Source organism: Peromyscus californicus, unplaced genomic scaffold, assembly GCF_007827085.1.
Source record: "Peromyscus californicus insignis strain IS unplaced genomic scaffold, ASM782708v3 Scaffold_22__1_contigs__length_63687245, whole genome shotgun sequence".
In the NCBI taxonomy this organism is placed as follows: Eukaryota; Metazoa; Chordata; class Mammalia; order Rodentia; family Cricetidae; genus Peromyscus; species Peromyscus californicus.
Window position 1 is genome coordinate 21,407,912 of NW_026294525.1, and position 27,722 is coordinate 21,435,633.

A 27,722-nucleotide genomic window follows, 5' to 3' on the forward strand; every position below is an offset into this window, starting at 1 on the left:
CTCTAGCACCCACACGGGGCATCCCATCACCTTGGGTAACTCCAGCTCCAGAGGATTCAACTCCCCATTCTGGCCTCTGAAGGTACTCGCACACCTATCCCCATGACCAACAGATACATATAGGTGAATTTAAAAATAAAGATATAAATCTTTATTTTGAAAAAAAAAAATGGGTTGCTGGCAAAAGAGCTCAGCGGTTAAGAGCACTGCTCTTCAGAGGACCTGGGTTCGATTCCCAGCACCCACAAGGCAGCTCACAACAGTCTCTAATCCCAGTCCCAGGAGATAGATCCTGGCCTCTGCTGGCATGACATATATACAGTACACAGGTGCACATGCAAGCAAAATACCCACACACATAAAAATTAAAAATCCTTAAAAAAATACAAATAAACAACATACAATACACAAACAACTAGATATTGTCTGAAAGCAATGTTCTCAAACATACTAAACTTGACTGAGTCCCCTGAACAGCACTGAAGCATGCCAATAACCCTAAAATTAAACTTATCCCAAAAGTTAGGTCCCTAGGAGATTATGAAAAATAGGTAACTAGAATCCAGGAAGGAACCAGTGACAGTGATAATAGCAAGAATAAGCCCAGCAAAATGACTATGCAGTTCTCTTTCATCAGTGCCTCTGGTCAGGGGGATCCGCACTACCACACAGAACAGTGTGGTGATGGAGGCCTGGACTCCCAGCCCTTGGGAGTAGGAGGATCCAAAGTTCAGGGCATCTTCAACTACCAACCAGTCTGAGGCCAGCCTGGGTTGTAAGAAAAAGGAAACAACACCAGAAACTTTCTAATCAACCAATATTGGCAAAATAAGTATTCGCTAAGAAACACAACCCAGTCAATTTAAAGTAAAATAGGGCTACCCACATTTCCACAGAAGCACTGAGATCAAGGGTACTAGCGTGGGACTTTCAGTTGATCCTCCTGTCCTGTGGATTGTTCTATTTCAGTGGATCAAGTATGGTTAAAAAACAAAACAAAACTCATTCTATTAACAGAAAAACGGCTACCTAAGAACATGTAACAGAAGGACAGTTTAACAATTGACACGTCTGTCCTAGAACTCTGAGGAGGACCAGAAGGCTAGATATAAAACCCCGTTTGTCGGTATCAAATCGTTGGCCTTCACTGCGTTGGTGTCCAGCGTAGTTGCACCCACCCAGAGCATATATTACAAAATGAATTCACAGACGAGATCTTCGTAGATTCCCGAAGAGCAGATTAACTTAACAAATAACAGGGATCAAGATACTAATAACATATCATCACGGGGAAATGAGGGGGATTTGGCAGAAACCAAAGTACAGGCTCCCAGCCTGCTGCTGTGATCACTCAAAGCAGGAAGTGGGGGGGTGCAAAGGGGTTGGGAGCAACCGGCCTCCAAATCCCACACCTACTTGTCCTCTCAATCACCTTCTCTTCCCACAGGTGGCAGAGGGGCAGGGAGGAGAGCAGTGAACCAAGGAATCTACGCACTTCTTTTACCGCAGTGTGCTTCGCTAACAAAATTTGAACTCCTCAAAATACATCCCCTTTTTTTAAAGATAAGGTCTCATGCAGCACAGGCTAGCCTCCAATTCAAATTCTCTATGTAGCCAAGGATAACAATGGGTTCCTGATCCTCCATTCCAGAAGTGAGTTACCATTCCTGACTTATGTGGCACTGGGGATTGAAGCCAGGGTCTCATCTCCTACATGCTGGACAAGTCCTCTGCCAGCTCAGCTGTATCCCCAACCCAAAAAGGTACTCATAAGAAAAAATGGAAACTTATGTTTATCTTTTTAAACAAGTTCTCAGGTTTCTTTCAAGTTTTTTACTTATCACTCATGCGCGAGTGCGTGCGTGTGTGCGTGCGTGCGTGCATATGTGTGTGTGTGTGTGTTGTGTATATGAATGCACAAATCAGAGCACACAAATGGAGGTCAGAGGAAAACTTGCAGAAGGCAATTCTCTCCTCCCACCATCAATTCCAAGGACCAAACTCAGGATCACGTAGCGAATACTTCTACCACTGAGCCTTCTTGCTGACCTGGAACCTCATTTTTAACACATAGTGACTTATCTCCTGATGTCCCACTAAGCTGTATGTTTTGTGTTGATCAGAAATAACTAAGAAGTGAAAGAAGACAACAATGACAAATGTTTATACAGTACTCACTGTCAGCAAGCCTGGCTGCTATCACTGCCTTACATCAGGGCTCCCAACTGAGACATACCACAATGTCTAGAGATTTCCATAGGGCACTCTAAGTTAGCAGGGCATTTATGAGCTGGCATCTTTTCTCATCATTTGGTCAAGGGCTGTGTCATACTTGTTAAATATTTTGAATGATAATTTCTGCCTGAGAAGGCTGTAACTAAAACAAATATGTAATTATATGTCTTATGAGACCTAAGGTGTTGGTAAGTAATTATTTTCATTACTACAGAGGTAATTCAAAGAAATTAGACACATAATAGCCTTTAAAACAGCCTTCTCTTCACCAGGTCCCAGAAGGTAATGAAATAGATACATACACCCCTGTCACAAGTATCCACCTGTTTGTTTTGTGAATGTGTTGCAACCATGACATGTAAGGAATCAAAAGTACTGCGCTTGAGTACACTCAAAAAGAATTCAAATCAAAATTTGATATGTTGGAAATAATATCTCAGCTATAAATGTTAAAAAAACAACAACAACAACTCGAGGAAATTTTTTTTAATTTGTCTTAATAACTTCATGAAGGATATATAAATAGCAATTCATTGTTTAATAAATATAGCAAAAATGTTAAGGTATTAACTAAGGTAGGAGAATGGACTGGCTACACTCTCAGAACCATCTTCACAATTTTTCTGTAAATGTAAAAATCATTCTACAAGCTAGGCGATAGTGACACATGCCTTTAATCCCAGCACTTGGGAGGCAGAGGCAGGCGGATGGATCTCTGTGAGTTCGAGGACAGGACAGGCACCAAAACTACACAGAGAAACCCTATCTTGAAAAAAAAAAAAAAAAAAAAAAAAAAACATTCTGCAAGAATCATTCTACAAGAGGTAAAAATGCAGACTGGCAATATGTGGGTAAAGTTGTTTGCCACTAAGCCTGACAATCTGAGTGCAATGCCCAGAGTCCATATGGTAGGAAAAGAGAACTCCCCACAAGTTGTCCTCTGACCTCCACATCCATGTCTGGCCATATGCGTACACATACGTACCACACAAAAAAAAGCACAATGAATAAAAAAGTGGGGGAATGAAGAAATGTATTTTTAAGGGTTAAAATGCAGATCATGAATTACACTGAGTTTTCTCAAACATACAAGAAAGCAAGAACTAGTCGTGGTGTGTTCATATTGAAGTCTCACATACTACCGATCTGTTAGACAAAACAATAAAGTTAAATGTGCTGGAATTCCTCAGATGGCTTCATTCGATGTCCGGATTCCACCAGTACCCTGGCTGCATTCACACAATTCTGAGTCAATTCTGTCTTGTGCATTGGTCAAAAAAAAATTCCCAAGCAACCGAAATGACCCTGGAGCTGGGATACCAAGCCATCGAGACTCCAATTCAGAGCCGAAAGGGGATGTTTATCATATATCAATGAGAAGCAAAAAGATGTTCCCTGGTCCTACATGGCAGAGACAGACCAGCTTTCAACAGCACAGATCAACAACACCTCTCATAAAGGCAGTGTTGGGAAATATATGGAGGGATATTTGAACTCGATCCCAGGGAAAAAGCTGTAGATCAGAGAAGAGGGAGGTCCATATTTAGAAGTTAGGGAAGAATTCTTGGACAAGGTGTATTTGACTATCACAGCAGAGAACTGTCCTAACGAGCAGAGTCAACTGTGAGGACACGCCGGGCTTCCAAGCAACCAACACCAAGCACCCAGGCTGGAGGTGTAACTGAGGTGGTGCGGTACTTGCTAACATGAAGGCAGCCTTGGGTTCCATCCTCGGCACTAGGGAAACTAGGCATGGTGGTGTACACCTGTCACCCTGGCGTTAGGGTCAGTAGTTCAAGGTCAGACTGGGCTACAAAGAAACACAAGCCTTGCGGTGCTTCTCAGCTCCAATGTGCCAGTCAAGCAGCTGGAAGCCAGCAGTACAGATGCGCTCAACTCCAGCCACAGCAATAGCAGAAAATGGGGGATTTGCTTTTACTCTATTTTGGTGGAACAAAATGAGAAAACAGGATTTTTCAGGCTGAATGGGTGTTCCAAATCGGAAAAAAAAAAAAAAAAAATCAACCTGCTTCCTTTCACTTACAGTCATTTCCCCAGAAGAGCCTTTTCACATGCTAATTATTTTTCCAATTTTAACCTACTTGAACAGCAAAACAGTGCCCTCTTGACCAGGTTGCTTAGAGCTGCAACTATTTTTTCCATCTCCTCTGCAATCTGCCTGTTGGCTGGCGCATCTCAGCAGGGTCAGGATGTTGGTGTGAGAAGCACTAACACCCACTTACCTTCCTACCAGACTGATCTAGAGCTCAAAACCAACACTCGAGTGTGAAATGAGGTCCTCCTGCACCTCAAGGATGCTCCTGCACTGCTAACTCAGAACAAATGCCTATCACTCGCTCTGTGCACTGTCTGCAGAGGGTATGCTGTGACCAGGGAGTAGAATCAATACATTTCAACTAGATTTAGGGCCAGAGACTCGGCTCAATTGGAAGAGTCCTTGCCTAGCAGGCACAAAGCCCTGGTTTTGATCCCCGGTACCACCTAAACCAGGCAGTGCACCATGTACCTACCTATAATCCCAGCATTCTAAATACATGAGACTCTGTCTCAAAAAATGCAAAAAAAAAAAATAAATAAAAAAATACAGACAAAAAATATTAAAAACACTTCAATACTTCCACTGTCTTAAGACCAAGGAAACAGCAGGTACTCAATGCATGTTCAACAGATAGATCATTATTTTTTTTCCCAATTCTTGACCAGGTGTAGTACAACTCAAGAAAGAGAAGCAGATGAAAAGTGTAGAAACTTAGAAACTAATGCTGACATCCTTCCCAATGCATACTCAAGAGGCTAGGAATTACTCATCGTAAGAGGCCAGGCCAACACTACTTCCTGGCACGGCATGCAGACACACCCTGACTACACTTTTCCTTTTGTACACTAGTGACTCAGAGTTAGATAATAAATACACTCTTCTCTTTCCTTTCTCACTTGCATGCTTTCAACTGATCTCATTATGTAACCCTGGCTTGCCTAGACCTCACTACATAGCCAGGCTGGCCTGCAGCAATACCCCTGCCTCTCCCTACCAAGGGCTGACATGAAAAGTATACACAACCGTGTACGGCTATACATATTTACAACTATCTTAACTAATTCAAATGGCTCTCAGATGACTAGCAGATGCTACCCTGCAAGGGTGAGTTTCTGTAACGAAAGAAAGAGGATCTACTAGAAGTGTAAAGCATCCTCAGCAAAAGAATCCAAGAGCTACAAACACCAGAAAAGGGGTTAGTGCTGTGGACCAAGCAGAAGCCGAAGGCATGCAGTCCTGAAGTCAACAAGAAAATAGGCCAGGTCAGAAGCCAGGAGACTAACCTTGGCATCCAGTTCTCAACAAGGAGCTAGCTGGCTGTACCAAGGGAAAAAAGACAGTGCTGGTGTGATAAGAGGGCCTGCTTCTTGGAGGGTCAGGCAGATGGCTATCTGGCAGTCTTTCCACTGATGATGTGCAAGCAAGCTGCAAGAATCTTTGGTGTCTTTCTTCCAAGCACTTTCCTCTACAGTATCTGGAGCAGCAGCATCCAACAGCATCCATCAGGCTTGTAGACTATGGTGACAGGTCTCCTCCGGTTGGAGAAATAACCCTCCCTGCAGACTAAATAAAGCTTTTTATACAAGGCACCAGAAAGCAAATAGGTCATGTAGCAGAGAATGCCATGGGCGGCTAGGTGCCCAGCCTCTCTGCTTGCCTGCAAACCTGCAGACGGAAAGAGAAGGGGAGGGGGGGACCCTTTCTGAGCAAATGAAAGTGAACTTTGAAACCAGCAAAGAACACTTCGGGCACCATGCCACGATCATGTCCTCCAAACAACTGCAGTCCATCCACTTGTCCTGTACGGCTATGTTTCCTGCCATGCAGAGCATCTGCAGTCAAATGAGCCTAAAATCACAGGCTCAATGCTTTGCCGTGAAAAATCCCTCACAGATCTGGATTGAAGGACAGGAACAAATCAGTGAATAGTGAATATTGACAAACACGGAGCCTGATTTAAACAAAAGTCTCATCTTCCTTTAATACCCAGACATACCTTTTTCTATGTTAGCTTGAAAGACTCCATTATCATAAATGGTCACCATTTGTTGTAATACTTCCCTCAATTCAGCTAAGACAAGCAGCGTGTATATACGCACATACCTTTACAGGACAAAATGAGTCTTCAAAGCTTTATCTTGAAAATTTTTATTAATTTATTGTATTTTAGGTATATATATATATGTGTGTGTGTGTGTGTGTGTGTGTGTGTGTGTGTGTGTGTGCCTGAGTGTATCTATATGTATCAGTGTAAAGGCACTTTATAAGGTCTGAAGAGGTCATTGGGTCTCTGGAAGCATGAGTTATGGATGGTTATGAGCCACCACATATGGGTGCTGAGAGCCAAACCTAGGTCCTCTGTAAGAGCATCAAGTGATCTTAGCCACTGAGCCCTCCCTCCAGCCAAAGGCTTCACAGAGCTCAGTATCAACAGAACTGGTATTGAATTTTAAGACCCACTCCACACAGCCTCCTTCTCATAACTCTAACAGGCTCCATAATATATGGAAAGCGGACCTTAAATAATTCTGGGCTTAACATCCATATGAAATTAATTATCAGTATATGAAAAATGTAAGAAAATATTGAGGGCACCTAAATAATGACTAGTCTCGGCACGGTTTAGGATGACAGCTGTCCCCACAGCCGCCAAACAGAAAGGGAAAAATGTGGGCTGAGTCCAAAAACTCAAACCTCTATTTCAGAGATCAGCAAAATAATGCCTATCCTTTAAGTTAGAGGTTAACCATCTTAAAACTCAAACGAAATTAAAGCAAGTTATTCAAAAAAAAATCTACCATTTTCTGTAGAAATTTCTTTTGGAATCAGTAAGCATTTCAAAACCAGAGATCCCAGCATCAGAAGAAAATGGGCATCAACGTAGGAAAAGACAGCTGAAGGATTTGTCCAGAGAACCAATAAATATGCACAGAAATTCCACTTCACGATAAAGCAAATTCAAACACTCACCTACCCTTTGTGGTTGGCAGTTTAATAGTAATAGCACACTTGCTCTCACAGTAGCCCATGAGTTAAGACATATGGACCCTGATATTTGTAAACTTCAGTTATTTGTTTATAGTTTAGTTTTTGCTTAGCTTTGTTTTTTGTTTGTTTATTTTTGTTTTTTCAAGACAAGGTTTCTCTGGACAGCTTGTGGCTGTCCTGGAACTTGCTCTGTTGACCAGGCTGGCCTCAAATTCGGATCCTCCTGCCTCTGCCTCCCAAGTGCTGGGATTAAAGGTGTGTGCCACCACCGCCCAGCTGCTTAGTTTTGTTTTAACAGCAAGCCACTAACACACAAAGCTTTTAATTTTGGCACAAAAAGGAAATTTTGTACCTGTGGAAACTTAGAACTTTATATTTTTATATTCATAGCAAAAAGGTTAAGCAGAATACCAACAATATTAACCATGGTTGTGGGAAGGGGATAAAGTGAGGAAGACAATTTTCTGTTTTGTATAATTTTGATTCTGCATTGATTTTATTTCAAGGAATCTGACTCCTTAAGATTGTTTTAAAGTGTTATTTAAAGTTACATTTGAGACAAAAAGTTTGTGAAAATAACATGTTCCTCCAACTTGAGAGCACCTCCACCAGCACGGCCACTCTAATCCCTCTAGGGCTCACAGTCCATGTTTCAATTACTCTGGTTTACACAAAACTCCTGACCTGTGTTCCTTCGCCCTGGACTAGGATTTCACCTCACACAATGGTAGAACTAGGCTATGACTCATCTTCCTCCACCAAACAATTCGAGTCCTAGTACAAGTGCAAAAAAAACTACTTAGAGTTGCCAGTTCACTCAACTGTTGAAATTAAGGTCAAAGTGTTGGGACAGGAATGAGGGGGCCACCGGACCCAGATCCTATCAAATTCCCACACCGTCCCTAACATCGCTTTCCAACAAGTTCTGAACTTGCTAATGGTTGAAACAGGAAGCACCTGGTGCCCTTCAAGCAAGGGTCAGAGAAGTGAAGTGAAACCATAAAACAGATCCAGGACCAGCCGCACGGGCACCATTCAAGTGATGCCAAGGAGAAAAACACCGTGAGATGATGGGGCCCAAAACTTGAGCCTGAACATTTTTCAAGTACCATATGTGATGTTTGATTTCCTCTTCCTAGGCACTAAACAGCAACCGATTCATGTGTTCATCAGTTACACAACTTATTCTTTTTATTTAACTGGTGCTATTATTGAATCTTGCACAGCACTTAAAAACATGCAAATCCTAAACACCATCCCCTAAAGAATCCTGTTGGAGAGACCTAGTCGCCAAGATCCAGTGATTCACATAGTTCACGGCAGGGGCCCGTGGCATCCAGGACTCCAAACAGTTCAGTATCGCCTTCTCCTTTTTTTTTTTCACTATGTAGCTTAGGCTAGCCTGGAGATCCACTCATTTCTGACTCTGCCTCTTGAATGCTGAGATTAAAGTCTTGTACCACCGCGCCTGGCTCCTGGGCTTCCTAATGCTGAGACCCCTTAAAACAGTTCCTCATGTCATGGTGACCCTCAACCATAAAATTACTTTGTTGCTCCTTCATAACTGTAACTTTTCTACTGTTATGAATTGCAAATATCTGATATGCAGGATATCTGGTGTTTGACCCCTGGGAAAGGGTAGTTCAGCCCCCCAAAAGTGGTCACGATCCACATGTTGACAATCACTGTTCCAGTGTCTTCTTGGACACATCTCTCAGGTCACTCTCGCCTTTCTTCTCCCAAATTAACTGGCACTCTTGTGCCTTTGTAAATGACAGCCTGCCTGGTTTTCAGAGCCACCAACTCCTGTCTCTATAGACATGAAAGTTACAGAGCCGACGCACGGCTGTAACTCTGCTCTCAAGTCTGTGCTCCTCAATGACGTAAGTCAAACAGCCCAAATACACAGGAAGACGACTTGTTCCACCCTCCTACCCAGCACCAGAGTTTATCCCTTGCCCCATATAGGCACTTTTTACACTCTGAGCACCTCCTAAAGGCCAGCTTGTACCAGGTGACAAGTGTTAACTAAATTCAGGAGAGAGTGAAAGAAGTTAAAGAAGATTTCAGCAGCCATGAGGGAGCTAAACTTTCAGGCTGACAACCCCAGCACCAGAACGAGCCATTGCTCAAGAGAACCTCCTGGGAATGTTTCTAAATCTCCACTCTCTCCTCTCTCTCTCTTTCACACACACACACCCACCCAACTCCTGATGAAATTCGTATTTCTAAAGCTCCCAATTCACCTCATTAGAACACTCCAGTGAGTCACCCATTCCCTATGACCTTGTCCTTGGGTTTCTCCCTCCCTGTCAACAGTCAGTCTCCCACACCACACCCTGAACATCAGCATACACGGTAAGCTAAATCTCGGCCTGACCCTACCCAAGGAACTCATGCCTCTCTCCACAGCACTGTGGGGTACAGAGGAGATAATTCCTTCTTCTTGCCCATCTAGGGTAGAACCATCAGTTCAGTTGGGGCAAAAGACATCAGCCCCTATGCTCATTCACATAGCTCCACCTGAGAGGTATTGAAAAGAGAGCATTGAGAAGACAAAGGTCTCATTCCAACTACATCAAAGCCCCTGGAGAAAGTCTTAGGACACCAGCGGCTCCAATGGACAGCCGGAGTCCTGAATCTTCTAATCCATCCATCTAAGAAGGAAATGTCCATGTAGACATGAAGTCTCATCAGCCAATAGGAGAGCAGGAAGGGCTGCAACATAAGCAGGCTCTCCCAAAGTCATTTCCTGACCAGAAGAAACCTCAGTCCTGTCATCTGGTCATTCACAGACACCTATGTGTCCCCAGGGGCTTTCAAATCATTTTTGTACTTCACAATTTTTGGTCATTTTTTTTTTAAAACTTTGGTCTTCTTCCCTTAGAATATTAACATCCCACCATAATGCTAGTTTGTTTTGTTGTGGTTTGGTTTGGTTTTTGGTTTTTCAAGACAGGGTTTCTTTGTGTCACAGCCATAACTGTCCTGGAACTAGCTCTGTAGACCAGACTGACTTCGAACTCACAGAGATCTGCCTGGCTCTGCCTTCCAAGTGCTAGGATTAAAAGTATACACCACCACCACCTGGCTCATAATGCTAGTTTTAACAGTAACTTTACCATCCTTACTTCTATCAAGCTCACTAAAGAAATCTGCATTACAAAACAACAATAAATCCAGCTCAATTTAAAAGATGAGATGCCGAACCCCTTTAGAATTTGGGATCAGGTACATATTGGTTTTCAATTGTTATAAAAATAACAACCTTGAAATGTTTTTATTAAAAAGAAAAATGCTATTTTCCCAAAGCCTTTAGAGTCACCAGAGCCAAGGGAAGAATGCTACGTAAACAGACCAGCCCTGGAAGGTATCGTGATCGTATGTTGGGACCTGATAGTTACTCAGTAAGAGAGCAGAGAGAGAGGCAATGTGGAGAATCACAGCACACCGACACCCCATGGCACTTGGCCAAGAAAGCTAATCACTACAAAAAACACGAGCTAGCCCACTCATTTTAGTAGGCTGCTTGCAGTCTGAGCCTATTATCTTGTTCATGTGCTAACAGGAAGGAAAATATTGAGAGGGGAGAAAAACTGCAAAGAAAAAAAAATCCATTGGGGGGGTGGGGACGACTCTAAGTACTCTGAAAAGTTTTTTTTTTCTTTTTTGTAGTGAACATATTGACTCAGGAAACATACAGCCCACCGAAACATATTTTTTGGATTTTTTTTTTTTTTCTCAGACAGACCATATAACCAGTATATTCGTGTGTCCATTCAAGAAGACATGGATGTCTGAACTGGAGAGAAAAATTAGGTCTCTCTGGAAGTAGACTCCAGTTAGGAAAAAGCTGAGGACAGCACCCCTCCTGAAGCTCTGCACTTCCCCAGACAGGCCTGTAGCAAACAGAAGCCCCTCGTTTCTACCACCCACCCCACGTAATGTTTACTTCTGTGCCCCCTCTCCCCCCGCCCCTGCTCTGAACTACACCTGTGTTTTAGAACGGCGCCTTTTCTGTCAACACGGTAGACCGAATATAACACAGAATCAAGTCTGTCAATATTCAACACCACAGTGTCAGATGTGGTGCTGCACACCAAAAATCCAGCTCAGAGGAGGTGAGGCAGGAAGATCTAGAGTTCAAGGCCAGCCTGGCCAACATTAATGATTCTCTGCCACAGAGAAAAAGGTTTCTTTCTAAGAGTAAGCAGTCAACTGGGGGGGTGATGGTGCATGCCTTTAATCCCAGCACTCCAAGAGGCAGGGGCCAGTGGATCTCCAAGTTTGAGGCCAGCCTGGTCTACAGAGTGAGTTCCAGGACAGCCAGAGCTGCACAGGGAAACCCAGTCTCGAAAAAACAAAAGAGTAAAGCTGTCACAGGGCTAGAGAGACGACTCAATGGTTAAGAGCACGGGTTCAATTCCCAGCACTCACATGGCAGCTCAAACCTGTCTGTAACCCCGGTTCAAAGGGATCCGACACCTACACACCGACATACATGCAGGCAAGACACCAATGCGCATTAAATAAAATCAAACAAGCGTAAACAGTCAACACTGAGTGAGACACCTTGAATAAGGTGGGTAACGTTTGACATAGTGATGTTCATTAGCTTCAGTCCAAAGAAATCAATCACCCGATGCAGCAGCCACTGTGTGGGGCTCGGTCAGGCTCCGCAGAGACCTGGCATCTGGAGGCACCAGCCACCTCTGCCTGTCACCGATAAGCGCAGCTTTTCGGCGGCTTCCTGACTCACAAAGCAGACTGAGCAAGTGAAAGGGAGGTTCGGCCTGCTCTCACACCCTCTCAAAGCAGCCACCTTTACCAGGTGTCACGCAACTGGGAAACTTACCTGGGGATCTCTTGCAAGCCTGAAGAGACACCTGCCCAGGCAAATCCAAACTGCACTTTTTCCAACGAAACGTGGTGGCTGCCAGACTGCTCATCACCCACAGCGGCTGAGCGGACTGAGGGAAACCGTGGAGGAAGTCAACACAAAAGCCGCCTGCGAACTGCACACTGGGATGTCCTGTCGATTTTTTTTTTAAGCCCCTTTTATTTTTCCCACAAGAGGATCTGACTAAATCTAACCCCACCTCGCCTCAGTACCAGACAGGAAGTTACGCTGTGCAGTCAGTGAGAACTCCTGAGGTGTACTCTGGGGTTTGAGTTTGTTTTGGTTAGGTTTTGCTTTTGTTTGATAGTCACAGCCAAAGGGCCTTTGAATGTTCTAGTTCAACTAGAGAGATGTTAACTTTTCTTCTTGTTTGATGCTGCCTGAAGGCAAGGGCTACCACATGCACACACACACACACATACACACACGCACACACACACACACACACACACACACACACACACACTGCATACTCGCACGTGTTTACCCTGGGTAGACAACAGAGCTGAAGAGTTCAGTTACATATTAACTATACTATAAGGAATAAATTGGAGTTAGTGTCTCAGTTTTGCATCCCTGTATGCCTTAAGGAAATAAGATACCAAAATGAATTTCTTCTTAATCCCTTAGAAATTGTCATGACGAGACAGTAATGGTGCACATTCATTTATTCCCAGCACTCAGGAGACAGAAGCAGACCGGTGAGTTGAGCGAGGCCAGCCTGTTCTACAGAGAAACCCTGTCTCAAAAAAGAAAGATAGAAAGGAAGGAAGAAAGGAAGGAAGGAAGGAAGGAAGGAAGGAAGGAAGGAAGGAAGGAAGGAAGGAAGGAAAGGAAAGAGAGAGGAAGGGAGAGAGAGAGAGAGAGAGAGAGAGAGAGAGAGAGAGAGAGAGAGAGAGAGACACTAATATGAAGGGAGGGAAAAAGTAATAACCACAAAGAATTATCAGAGGTAACTATTTTTGACTCTTTTTCCAGACTTCTATTTTAGATGTTTGCCTTATTCTCTGGATGTCATTTGTGTGCATGTTACCCACACACATGCAAGGAAGAAAGAAAAGCATTTGTACAGTCTTGACTACATTCTTAGTATTGATCTAATATTTTCTTCCCTCCTCTGAAACAGAAAATCTGTACTCACTTCGAAGATTTTCACAGAGTATGTAACCCTTTCAGAATCCACTGGCGTTTCAACTAAAAATAACCTGTCTAGATCAGAAGACCATAAACCCGTGACTCTGGGGGGAAAACACAAAAACAAAAACCCTCCTCTGAGCCTCATTCTCCAAATGTATAAAATGGGATGTGACGGGTAGGAATCAGAATGGCACAGATTATGTCAATTAGTCAAAACCCAAAATAAGTGACCATTTTACTGATATATAATCCACGTAGTATGAAACCACAAATGTTGTGCCGAGTCAACAGAATTTGTGTAACCATCCCCACCATCAACTGCACAACCTTTTTCACCTCTGCATATGGCAGTCCTTTTCCACGCCCTTCTTTACCCAGCCCAAGGCAGCAACTACCATCTACTTCTGGTCTCCAGAGATTGGCTGGTTCTAGACACTTCATATACATGCAATCAACATAAGTTGATGCTTCGTGTCTGGCTTCTTCTAGCTAGCATTTTCCCAAGATTCCAAACTGTAGCATATATCAGTATTTTATCTTTTGAGGCAGCTGACGTTCTATACTACATGGATAAAGCACGTCATATTCATCAGTGTAGTGGGTAGCCATTCCAGCTTTGATCTGTAAGTTCCAACCCCCATTGAGACTTCGGCAACTGTCACGCCTACAAGGCGGGGCGAAAGGAGGCGCCTGGGGACCCGAGATCTGGATCGGCTGGCGCTCTCTCTGTTGCGGGACCCTGGACTAGAGAGGTGTACCAAGCAGAGCTCCAGAGAACACCGTTGGACTGCGATACACCTTTCCCAGACTCCGCGACCTACCTATCCCTTAATTTGTAAGTTACGCCATTAAATAAATCTCCTTTTATCTACGTGGAGTGGCCTTAATAAACAAGCGGGACACAAGGAAAGCGACCACTGTACTCTGCCAAGACAGGGTAAGATGGTCTTTCAGAATTCCTGCTTCTAAAAATGGTCTGTCAGATACTTTAGGCCTATAGCCAATTTAAATGCACCAACAATGCTGAGAAACATTAGGTGACTGTCCAGGCTGCCAGCTGTCTCTGTCTACTCTCACAAGATTCCCGAAAGTTGCTTACATCCATCTACCATTTCTCAGGTACCATTATATTCCTTCTCAGGTCTTTGATGGGATTAAAGACTAACAGTTATAGTTACAACCTAGTAGATAAAACATATTAAGTATTAGATTCAGGTTCTTTAGGATAGGACACCTTTTGGAATGATCTTTGTAACATGCCATTTACCTATGCTCTATACTTCTCTGGATTATAGTATATGTTTCTTGCTTGATATTGTTTGCATTGGTTGTACTTCCATCTTATCTAGGTCATTATCCCTCATTATTCCTGGACTATATTTGATAACCATTCCTTTGTATATAGTCTTGTATTAGGTTAGAACTTTCTTATTTAGACAAAAAGGGGGAGATGTAGTGGGTAGCCATTCCAGCTTTGATCTGTAAGTTCCAACCCCCATTGAGACTTCGGCAACTGTCACGCCTACAAGGCGGGGCGAAAGGAGGCGCCTGGGGACCCGAGATCTGGATCGGCTGGCGCTCTCTCTGTTGCGGGACCCTGGACTAGAGAGGTGTACCAAGCAGAGCTCCAGAGAACACCGCTGGACTGCGATACACCTTCCCCAGACTCCGCGACCTACCTATCCCTTAATTTGTAAGTTACGCCATTAAATAAATCTCCTTTTATCTACGTGGAGTGGCCTTAATAATTTCACCAATACATCAGTTCACAGACAACTGGCTCGGTTCCACCTTTGGCCTATTATTCAGCTCTAAACATCCACACATAAATTATTTATATGGACACATTTTCATTTCTCTTGGAGACCCCAGGAGTAGAATCACAAAGGAACTTTATAATAAATGGACTGAAGGACTGTCACAAAGTTTTCCAAAATGGCTGCACCTTCTTACATTCTCGCCATTGGTCCACGATGGCTATGGCTAGTCACTGTTCATCAGTAAGCCAAAATGTCTCAGTTCCCATAGGCACAGCTAAGCAGTCAAAGTAACAAACAAGAACTGAAGCATGCCCCTCATGTAATCAGAATGGAAAGAGAATCCTGAGGCATCCATCTTCAACAGGAACTATTTTCCAAGCCCTACCCGTGAATCCCATCACTTTTATGGCCATAGTTGTGTGGCTTCCCACTTGCTACACTTTGTCTTTTTAGGCAGACGTAGACACAATGATGGCACAGGCTTTGGTAGGTAAATGTGTATAGTTAGTCTTAGAAAAAGAAAAAAATTCAAAAATATCTTTTATAACATTTATTGATGTGAAAGGGGCATGTGTCAAGTCACGTCTTGTGGAAGTCACAGGGAACCCTTCAGGAGTTGGGCCTAAGACTTGAACTCAGGTTGCCAGGCCTGGAAGCAAGCATCATTGCCTGCTGAGCCATCACGCCAAGTCCAGATCTAGACAGTAACAGGAAATTACCTTTCCCTATAGAAAGTATTGGCCGAGGAGCATACTAGTCAAAAAGAAGTCTGATTCAAAGGCCTGATCATTTTTCCAAACCTTATCACGTCTGAACAAATCTATGTAGGATGATATCAGTTACCTCTTTCGGTAACATCCTACTTCAGAATGTAATTTTTAACCCTCCCTCATAAAAAACGAAACAGAACAAAATCCATATAAAGCATTAACAAAGAGAACAATACCACAAGGCCATGGCTTAAAACATAACCTAAAACTTGGGGCTGGAGAGATGGCTTAGTGGTTAAGAGCACTTGCTGCTCTTGCAGAGGACCAAGTTCAGTTACAAGCACCCACATGGCCGCTCACAACCACCAAAACTCCAGTTCCAACAGAGCCAACACCCTCTTCTGGCCTCCACACACAATGCATGCACATGGTGTACATACTTGCATACAAGCAAAATAATCATAATAAAAATAATTCTTTGCTCCAAAGAAAGAAATAATTTTAAAAGAAGAAGAAAAAGAAAAAGAAGGAGGAGGAGGAGGAGAAGGAGAGGAAGAAGAAGAAGAAGAAGAAGAAGAAGAAGAAGAAGAAGAAGAAGAAGAAGAAGAAGAAGAAGAAAGCCATTTTTCTTTGTTTTCCAAAGCAAGGCCTCAAGCCTCGCAACCTGTATTAATGACATGAATCATACATCTTTTAAAATTTTCCATGTCCCGAGACTGCACTACGTAATCCATTGTTTTAGTTATTTCTTGGCACACAACTGACTTTGCAAGTGACCACTGAACTTTCATATGTCCAAGAGAACTTTCCACTGTGGGAAATTTCTGAAACAATCTCACTGGGCCAAGCAGAAACATCATCAAAGATCAAAAGCAGGGAAGGCTTCACGCCAGCTTCTCTGCGGGGCCAGTGAGGCATGGAACACACATTAAGCAAAGCATCATGGCCGCCCCAAACCCTGGGGAGTGTGAAGAGAAGACACTACCATCAGTTTACTAAAGTCAGCTGAAGGAACTCCTAAAAATCTCCCACCGGAGGCCCTTTCTGAAAACTCCTCCGGACTGTGGACATCTGCTCCTCATCGATGTTTTTCTGCTTGTGTGAAATCAATAGGCCATTTCCGTCAAAAGTACCTGTCCAGTGTATGCACTTTCTTACGCAATCTCATGTCGAGACAGCTGTAAGCAAATGTGGTACACACCACCAGCTCTATCATAGCCCGACAGCAACTGGCAGCCCACCTAGGTCTGTTCTCAACAGGAGGGAAGGACAGGAACGGCGTGGAAATAGAATACAGAACCAGCTGAAACACAGGGGGTGTAGCAGAGAGAGTTAAGTAAAGGTATTCAGACATTGATCCTCTGTGAAAGAACATATCCAGCATCATATACACACATGAATACACACACAAACATACATATATAAACACACATAAATATGCACAAATATACAAACACAGACATATACACATATATAAACACATAAGTATGCACAAATATACAGACATATACACATATATAAACACACATAAGTATGCACAAATACACAACCATAAACACAGGCATATACACAAGCATATACACGTATATAAGCCTACACACATAAATATACACAAATACACAAACACAGACATATATACAGATACATATATGCAAATGCACACACATGTACACATATACAAACACAATATGCACAAATATAAACACACACACACACACACACACACACACACACACACACACACACACACATATCCCTTCAAGCCCAGGTCAGCTGACTGGGCCACGGAAGGTACACTTTCTTTACCCTGCTCTGGGCAAACCCTCTTGGCTTTGAACGTCATATTATAACTGTCAGTCCAAACTAATGAACCCATACACCTGACAGTGCCAAGCAGCAGGTAAGAGGTAGTGCCAAACCACACCCCAACACCAGGGAGACCAAGGGGGAGGAGCCTGGCTCGCCCTCCTCCTGCTGACTCTGCACAATGCCGTCCTTGGCCAACAACTCTTCTTTACTGCCAGCACTTAAGCCGAAGCCACGCTTTCGTTTTCTTCTCATATCAGGGAAAGAAAGAGGTTGGGCAGGATGTGGCCATCTGACTTTGAAATAGTACCTGACTTGAATTTGCAGAATTCCAGTTTTCTAAGACAACCAGCCCCCTGCTGACAGACATTCTCCACTTAACAGCAGTGGGCAGGATACTGCTCTCTGATGTGAAGAATCTTCTCACTTCTGTCTAGCCTTTCCATCTTGAAATAATCTGATGACTGTTTTTGCCTCATAGCCTTATAAACTTTCTGCCTTGAAATAATCTTAGGCTGACAAAAACGAAGTTGCAAAAATAGCATATAAAATGTGCTCAGGTCGCCTCCCAAAATGTGAATATCTTACATAACCAGGGCGTAATGATGGGAACCAGGGGTTAACGGTTGCTGCAAACAAGTCTACAGATCTGATGCAGATTTCCCCATCTGACTTGTTTCTGGTCCACGATTCAATCAAAGATCTCACATATAAACAAAGAATCAATAAGCCAAGCCCTATCTATGACTGTGTCTGATCCCCACACGAAGTTCTGCTTTGCTTCATGCTAATGAGCTGGTGTCATCATTAAATGCTGGCACTCAGCCCTCTGCAGGTCTTCGGCCCTTGTTTCATCTGTCCATTTGTCAACAGAGTTTCACGGTCCCTGTTCCCACCTGCCTTAACCACAGGGTTGCCAATTAGAACTCCTCCCACCGGAGAAAAACTATACACCACAAAACACAGATTACATCGAAAACAAAAGGAAGCAAAATCCAGGGTTATGCCCTCAAAATAAACCCATTCATTCAGCAGCAGACATGCTTTATGAGTGGTGAGTAGAATTAGAAAGGATTTTGGAAGAATCCCACAAGATTGGGTTAAGTTTCCCTACCAAGTTTTGGTCAAGCTCGGGTCTAATTTCAAATGAATTACAAGGGAAATATTACAGCTGCAGAGGAAGGATTGTGACCCTGTACCCAAGAAGTCCACAGCCTCACCAAGCCCCCACACACGCTTCCCACATTTTTGTTTGCCTGGGTCTCTCAGCGCAACACACCTGCAAAGCTGTCCCAGCCACCAAGCTGTCTACCCTCTCTTTCTCCCGCCCATGGAGCTCCCAAATGGTCTTTCTACAGTACTCACAACTGTGTAGCCCCAACTTCCCTACAAGTTTCCCGTGTAAAAATGGACTCCAGTCTCCACCAGGTTCACCCACCCCACAATCTGAACCATATCCTTGGCTCTACTAGCCAATCTACACCCTTACACCCAGGAATACAAACATGGAAAAGATTTATTCTGTCTTGAAGAGTCTCACAACCTAAGTAACATTTTTTTTTCCCCTTGTGGGACTAGGAGGGGAACCTGGGGCCTTGAGCATGCTAGCCAAGTGCTCTGTCAATGAGCCACATCTTCAGACTTCCCTTTGATGTTTTCATCAGAGTGCTGTTGAGGACATAGTTCTCTTAGAACCCGGAAGAAACTGGTTGTAGGCCTGCCTGCATATACCAAAATCCAGAGAGTCAAGTCCCTTACAGAAGATGCCATAATATTCACATATCCCCACACACACCTATTGTCAGACGTTAAATCATCTCTAGAGTACTAAAAATAACTACCACAATAACAATGTAAGAAATCCTAACTCTATCTTACTTAAGGAATAACATCCTGAAAAAATGTCTGTACATGTTCACTACAGAGGCGATTTTATCCCACATATTTTTGATTCACGGCCAGCTGAATCCACTCATGTAGAACCCAAAAGAAACAGTACTTTTCCGAATACTCAAAAGACATTCCAGGGTCTCTTTAATTCATTCTCTCCTAACCATGAAATTCTATCTTGGCTCTTAATGCCATTAAAGATTATTAGCAAAACCCTAAGTTAACAAGAAAAGAATTCTTCACACGATGTTAACAACACATGATAAGAATGTTCATGTTATTGTTGATGTGATTCAACTACAAAAAAGTCAACGCCAGGAAAAAACTCTTGTAAAAATAAGCAAACCCAAAAAAAGCAAAGCCAAGGATGGTATTTCACGGGCGGAGTAATTTCTCATCGGATTATTTTTCCAAAGCACCGAAGATATAAATAAAATCTAAAATCATGCCTTTATTACCATATTAGTATAGCAATGGAATTAAAGGACATTATTGGCAAAACCAAGCTACAGAGAGTCAAATCCACACCCCACTTTGAAAGGTAAGAAATTATCCTCACCCACACAGAGGCTAAGAAACATGCCCACCCCCATGTGCTTGAAGAACTAGTTGCGTTTTGAATGGTAAGGACACTGACTTGGAATAATGAAGTGAGGGGAGAATCCTAGGAGTCACGTTTGAGATGAAAATGACGACTTTTCTCAAGACAAGGGAGGGAGAGAAACAAACCCATCACCTCCTTCAGTGAGGAGGGAAGGAAGTGAGCATCACAGCTGTGGAGCCTTGAGGGCAAGCTCAGGGCTCTAAGCCCCCAGGCCCTCCTCTCACAGCAGGGTGTGCATGTCTGTGTAAGAAGCAGGCCTGGCCGGGGTGGTGGTGGCCTACGCCTTTAATCCCGGCACTCGGGAGGCAGAGCCAGGCGGATCTCTGTGAGTTCGAGGCCAGCCTGGGCTACCAAGTGAGTTCCAGGAAAAGGCGCAAAGCTACACAGAGAAACCCTGTCTCGAAAAAACAAACAAACAAAAAAAAAAAAAAAGAAGCAGGCCTGCTTCTCTCTGGCCAATGTTGCTTTCCTGTATAAGTGGCGACTGTTTTCACCCACGACAGTGAGACGATCAGTAGCTCACCGAGATCTGTGGCAGAACAGACCCACACTCCAGGATGCCAAGGGAGACAATTGCCCTGCAGAAGCAGGATGGGCCTGCCAGAGCCATGGTTGAAGCCCAGCATGGCTGACTGCTTAGAGCTGGAGTCACTGGGAAAGCTCCTCCCACTAGGGGTACCTCCCCTACTGGCAGGAAGGAAGGCCATTGCCTAGGCTCTTCAGGATGGCAAGAACAGTTACTTACAAAGACAGCCAAAGATAAACCAAACACAAACACTGAAAAAGAAAAAGGAAATTACAAATACTATGTTCAAAAAAGGAAAGGAGAGTTGATTTTTCTGAACTATCTACATATTTTGTTTTGATTTTTATTTTTGTTTGATTTAGTTTAGTTGGTCCCCCATCCCCGCCAAAGATTTGTTTGTATTTTCAATGGGTGGGTGGGTGGGTGGAAGGGTGTGTGCACTTAAGTGCAGATGCCCACAGAGGCCAGAGGCCACATTCCCCTGGAGCTGGGTTGCAGGCAGTTGTGAGCTGTTCACCATGGTGCTGGCAACAGAACCCAGACCCTCTGAAAATGCAGTACATGCTCTTGACTGCTGAGCCATCCTTCCAATCCCAGCTTGGTTATTTTGAGACAGAGCCTCACTCTGGAGACCAAGCTACAGTCAAACTTAACAATCAGTTCTCTTGCCTTAACCTCCCAGTGCTGAGAATCCAGGCATTTGCCAGCACATCTGGAATTACATGTTCTGTGTTTTAGAAATCTGCAAGCAAGCTGGGCAGTGGTGGTGCACTCCTTTAATCCCAGCACTCGGGAGGCAGAGCCAGGTGGATCTCTGTGAGTTTGAGTCCAGCCTGGTCTACAGAGCGAGATCCAGGAGAGGCTCGAAAGCTACACAGAGAAACCCTGTCTCGAAAAACAAAACAAAACAAACAAACAAACAAACAAAAAATCTGCAAGCAACCTGCAGATTGTGGAGCATAGTAAGCGACTTCTCTTTAAGTACATGTGTTGGCATTATGAAGAAAACTTGACCAATCTCTAGAGGGTTCTAGAATGGTCAAGCTTTATGGTAAGGTGTAAAGAAGATATCCAAGAGATTTTATTTTTCTGCCATCAATAGTAAAATCCATTGGGAAGAATGCCCAAATGGTGCCCACCAGCCTACGGGTTCAGATAGGGTTGCTCAGAACCCTGACCCATGATCACCCATCACTGCCTGTCTTCCCACTGACTCCCTGCACCCAAAGGTACTGATTTCCCTAGTTCCTAACTGCTGTCACCATCTCAGACTGCCTGTGCAAACACTCAAGTGTGGCTCGGTGTCCCAGCCCTATCAGCTGTCCCCTCTAAAAGGCAACACTATCCCTGTTTAGAGACCGGCTTCCATGGCACCACCTACTCCAGTACGCCAGACACACTTGTCTGCATTTCAACCCTGACCACAGGACTCCGGTTCTGTCCCTCAGCAAATATCCTCATGCCAATGTGAGGGTACTCTCTCTTCAGAAGATACAGGGATTAACGCATGTGAGTCATCTGCAGATCCAGCCCGCAGCTGCTAACGCACAGTCTCGTCCAAACATGGACACACCACCCACTCAGAGTCTCGTGTGTCATCTCTCTCCACTGAGAGTGAGATAAGCATCTATTTATGACAGTGAGAGCCAGAACTGTGGAGAAAGTGGAAAAGCCAGGTAATAACTAGACAGAACCAACCCTGAGAAAAGAACTGGAGGCATTTGCCACTCGGTCGGGTGTGTGTGTGTGTGTGTGTGTGTGTGTGTGTGTGTGTGTGTGTGTGTATGTATGTGTAAATGCACATGGGTACATGTGCTTGTAGAGGTCAGAGGTCAACCTCTAGTGTCTTCCCTCGTTGTTTTTTTGTTCGTTTGTTTGTTCGTTTGTTTGAGAAAGGGCCTTTTATTGGCAAATTTGTCTAGGCTACCTGGCCAGTGAGCCCCAAGGATCCTCTGGTCTCTGTCTCCCCCACACTGAGATTACAAGTGCATGTCAGCACACTCGGGTTTTTTTCACAGATTTCAGGGAATTAAACTCGGGACTCCATCACAGCAAGCACTTTGCTGACTATCATGCCAGCTTGTGGCTTCACGTGGAAGACTCACAGGAAAGTACCATAATGAGAGACAGAAAGGACAAGCGTTCCTTCTCCCTGCAGCATCTCCAAGTCAGGACACTCAGCAACAGGTTCCCAGTATCCAGGTGGCGTGGGCCCATCGTCTGACTGATAGATTCAGGCAGGATTACTCTACAGCCCGGAAAAAGCTGAGCTGGCTCCTGGGCCAGCCAAGTGATTCAACAGGCAAGCTGCCGATACTATGGCACCGGCTGTGTCTCTACTCCAAGGATCAGTTCAAGTCCTGCAGCTGGCCAGAGCATGCCAAAGAAACAAGGAAAGGCGGGGCCTGAGAGAGGCAGATTGGAATGGAGCAGTACGCAAAGAGCCAGCCTGTGATTGCAGTGTTCTTCAGCACAAAAAAAGAGGCAGGTTAGAGGAGTGAGTTCAGAAACAATGTCACGTAGAAACACAGCCAGGCCCTCCAGGTCCAGGAGCAACCTCTACAGTTAGCAAGCCATTCCCAAGCTGGCCAGTCTATACCCTTTGTCATAGAAGCCTTGTCTCCTGGGGAGTATCCCTGAGTAAGACTGCCCAGCCACAGAAGTATAAATATGATAAATATAACAAAGCTGGTTTTTAAATTAGTAATATTGGGCTCAAATAACTTCCAGCTGGATGCCAATTCAGTGGCAAGCTACAGCAACAAATGTTCGCGTTCAGTCCTCAGCACGTAATCCAGTCAGTATCCACTTTGGGAGATCGCTGGCTTCCACGGTTCATTCACACTGACTGCCATCGATGCCCGGGGCACTCTTACAGGTTACGCCGTGTCACAATTCTAACTGCTCCTTGGAAGATGAGGTCACTGACGTTTCATGACAGCAAGGAAAACACCAAACCCATCCTGCAAGTGCTCTGGACTTAAGACTGTGACCCAGCCCAATACAGTTTCCTTCTGCTGGAGCGTGTGCCCTCTGAGGCAGCTCCCTGGCTCCAAAGGCACTGACCGGACCCACAGGAAGCCAGGAGAGTTCAAAGCTATTTTTATGAAAGTAAATGATACTATACAATACTTCCTTTTCCTCACAGCCACAGCCAAAACACGTTTGATGCCAAGGGGAAATACGCGTTCCTCAAAGCACTATGGTTCCAGGTGTCAGGTAGCAGCAGCTGCCAGTGCCAGAGCCAGAGCCACCTCACACCAGTTCTGAACTCTGGCACATGCAAATATATGCCATGGACTCACAAGGCCACTGAGATGTGACTTTCAATGAATGCACCAAAATCACAGACCCGAGGGACCGGTGAGGTTGGCTACTCTCCAGGTCACTCTCTCTGACACCCCCAAACCCACCCCCACCCCAGGACTGCACTTCAAAGAGGGAGGGGGGAGAAAAAGGAAGCGAAAGAAAGTGACTCCAGGCTGTGGATTTCATATTTCGGAATAGTCAGCAACAGGTGCATGGTTCTGGGGAAATAGATAGCCTCAAAATGCCTTTAACCTTGGCAGGGCAAAGGGCCAAGCACAGAAACCTAACATTAGGCAACGACGACGTCAGAAGAGAAAACCATCACCATTCTCCAGCCACACCAAACAGACCACAATGTAACTTCTCTCATGCAGCCCCCGTAAAACAATCGAAGTGTTCCTCATTGTACCCATCTTTAAGGCCTCGTGGCTGGCACACACGAGCTAGGCAATACATTGTTACCTCATGAGTGAGTGAATGAGGAAACAAAGAAGCAGGCAGAAAACTCTCTTCCTAAATAAAGAGAGCCAAAACCTCATCCCCAAGGTACTAGAAAGATGTCTTCTTGGAGAGCATGAAGCTGGAGGAGTCAGGAAGTGGAGTGGATCTGGGAGGGGTTGGGGTGAGGAAAATGATCAAAACACACTGAATGAAATTCTCAAACAATTAATAAAAAATATTTTAGGTTCCTGGATGGCTTTTTGTTTGTTTTTCCATTTCCCCAAAAAGAGAACCAGAAGTGAGAATCAGATATCAGGGACAAGAGGCATGATGGGAAGCATACTCTCCCTGGGGACAGCTAGTTTGCCAGACTGTGGGCTAACACTTCCACGCAGGGACACTCTCATCAGAATAAAAGCCAAGTGACAAAGTCACAATTATTAAGCAATCTACTTTTAGTTGCCCCTTTCCTTCACTATGCCATCGGACAGAACATTTTCCACTTTCCACTTTAGGACATATAGAATAACGTTGGTTCTGTAGTCTTATTCCACGCTACGGGAAAATGTCTTGAGCTGTGCATGACATATGTAAGGAAAATATGGACGTGAATAAAACATTGTAGAAACGAAGCCGTTTGGTGAGATATAAAAACTGACAAAGCTGGATGTGGTAGCATGGGTCTGTAATTACAGTACTTGGGACAGTGAGGCAGGGAAGTCACAAATGAAGGCCAATGTAGGAATACAGTGAACTCAGCCTGAGCTATACAGAAAGAAGAGCTGTCTCAAAATACAAAAGAAAGGGAGGAAGGAAGGGAGGAAGGGAGGAAGGAAGGAAGGAAGGAAGGAAGGAAGGAAGGAAGGAAGGAAGGAAGAACCAAGGAAAAAATGACAGAATTCATGGAGAAAAATGGTGATGGAGTTGAGCCCAAAGATGTGTGTTACGGGACTAAAATAATTCTATCAGGAGCCGGGCGGTGGTAGTGCATGCCTTTAATCCCAGCACTTGGGAGGTAGAGGCAGGCGGATCTCTGTGAGCTTGAGGCCAGCCTGGGCTACAGAGTCAGTTTCAGGAAAGGTGCAAAGCTACACAGAGAAACTCCATCTCAAAAAACCAAAAAAAAAAAACACTTCTATCAGTTTGAGAACATGACCACTGATTATGTAATTTGAAGGGTTTAAGTAGGTTGAATTATAATGATATTAATTATATGAATACAGTGTTCAGAGCACAGATAAGAATAATTCATCAACATTATCAGGACACATCAGAAAACTAAATAATATGTGAAAAATAACTATAAAATATTAAAAAGTATGATGGTATCTAAAGATACTCACTCCTTATAAATTGTTAATTTCCCCTTTTGTTTATAACAAGTACTCCACACTATATTTCTCCCTTCCCCGTGCATTTGAGTTTTTTAATACTTAGCTTTCCTTTTCAAATTGTTCCCTCTGAAATAACTCCTCTGAGGTCACACCCAAAGGCCTCGAATAAGAATCAACAGAGGAAATCCTAAGTGCCTAGGTCAAACGGCCTCTAATTTCAAGGAATAAACAGAAGTAACGGTCCATTACAAGTGCTTTGACTTCTTGGGTGACATCTCCTCACTCCTTCATCCCTGGGATGTGTCATTCTGAGGACAGGCACTCTCCAGGGCACTGAGAACACAATGGGAAATAAGGTCTGGAAGGGCCCAGTGTGAAGTAAACATCACAATTAGCAATGGCGGCAATCGCCCTGAAGCCATCCAACAGGTAGATGGCAGCGGATTACACAGAATCCTGCTGGCTGGGAGTCAGGACAGAGGCTCAACACCCAATCCCAGAAAGAGGAGAGACAGCCAGCCAAGGGCTGAGGATCAGCATACCACACAGAGGAGAGACCACAGAGGGCACTAAGCACGGAGCCAAAGGCCCACCCCGGTGGCTGGATGGAGCAGTGGGCAGAGCAGGCACATTACCGACCCAAAGCCATCAGCTCACTACGTGATTTCATGCTCACACACGCTTCACCGAAGATGTGCCCCGACCCGAACTTTCCCATAGGCCTGGCATTCTTCTCTTCTAGACTTTTCTTTGCCCTCTCAAAATCTCAGTCTTTGGGGAACATTCATTCCATGATGCACCCCTCCCACACACACACACCCAACGAGCAGCAGCGCGCTGACATTTACTTCTTCCTAATCTGTGCCTCTCCTGACCGCCACCCCCAACCCCAGTACCTACCAGACTTCCCTAACCTGCCTCTTAGCACACCGCCCCGGGCTCTCCTCCAAAGCTTCTAAGCAGGTATCCTGCTGTATGTGTTTCCAAGCAGCCCATCTCCAAACAGCGCCAGCAGAGATTAAATAACTCAGTAAGAAAACAATCCAGAGGAGAAACAGACAAGTTAAATGGATACAGGGGTGCTTATTCAAGACGCCCTTGTTGGAGACTTAGGGTCTCGGTTAAGCCCCTTTGCCCATTTATGATTTGGGAGATGGGCAGCAAGATCATTACCCCAACATGATTTCCACACAACAGATACTTCTGGACAAACCTTCCATCTCAGAGAAGGATGGACCTCTTTTTTTTTTTTTTTTTTTAACCATCAGTAGACTAGACATTGAGCCTAATCCCTCCACACACTCACCTGACAGGCAGTAAGAGGCAGACCACGGGACAGCAAGCCTGGTCAACAGACTGAAACATTGTTCTAAAATATCTTCAGTAACTGACACTGTCAAATCCTTCCTTTAAAACTGACACATTTCAAAACAACATTGCAGGAATGTTTGTTTGAAACACTGTCTGGTCACCCAAAATCCAAAATCATTTAGGATCTGTTCCTCAATAGTTTTCATACCAGTTTTTGTCGGACTGCATCGTGCCTTAGTTTACTTTCTATGAACAAAAATGTCCCAAGTAACCGCACTGCTCTGGGTGAGTCTTCTTTACCTGCCTGTGACTCTCTGCTGGATCCATCTGTGGACTCGGATGTTACTTCCATTTCTCCTGGGCTCAGCAGGCCTTCCAAATGTGGTTTCAATTCCCAGGCCAGCGGTACATGGCCTGTGAAGTCAGGAAGATAGGCATCCCCCCTCGGCTGGAGACCTTGCTTTGATGAAGTCCAAATCGAAAAACAGGGCCAAAGTATATGGGAGTGAGGAGAGATGAGTCCCTCCCCAACTGCCCCGACCAGATTGGTCACATTCCTGCCTCTGAGCAGAGCCCAATCCCAGTGTGCAGCTCAGAGCCTCTGCCAGGCATGGAGCCTGTCGCCTTAAAAACCCAGACGTGTGACAGCCCTTATCTGCCTAGGCCAGCAAAGCCTGCATTTCTACAAACACCACAGCTCTAATGGTTCAGC

At 44.4% G+C, this 27,722-nt stretch overlaps 1 protein-coding gene across 6 annotated transcripts in view; it reads right to left on the reverse strand.

The window, feature by feature from the left end:
- The window catches only part of Utrn (utrophin), a 497,313-nt gene that overhangs the window by 418,378 nt on the left and 51,213 nt on the right, over positions 1 to 27,722 (reverse strand). The window contains exon 1 of one of the 6 annotated variants that reach the window (XM_052751045.1): positions 27,311 to 27,377. The exons of 4 other annotated variants lie outside the window; for them this stretch is intronic. In XM_052751045.1, coding sequence (XP_052607005.1) covers positions 27,311 to 27,362 — 52 coding nt within the window. In that variant the 5' untranslated portion in view covers positions 27,363 to 27,377. Of the gene's footprint in view, positions 1 to 12,137; positions 12,270 to 27,310; positions 27,378 to 27,722 lie in introns of those variants that run through there. One more of the 6 variants, XM_052751042.1, reaches the window with a different exon arrangement.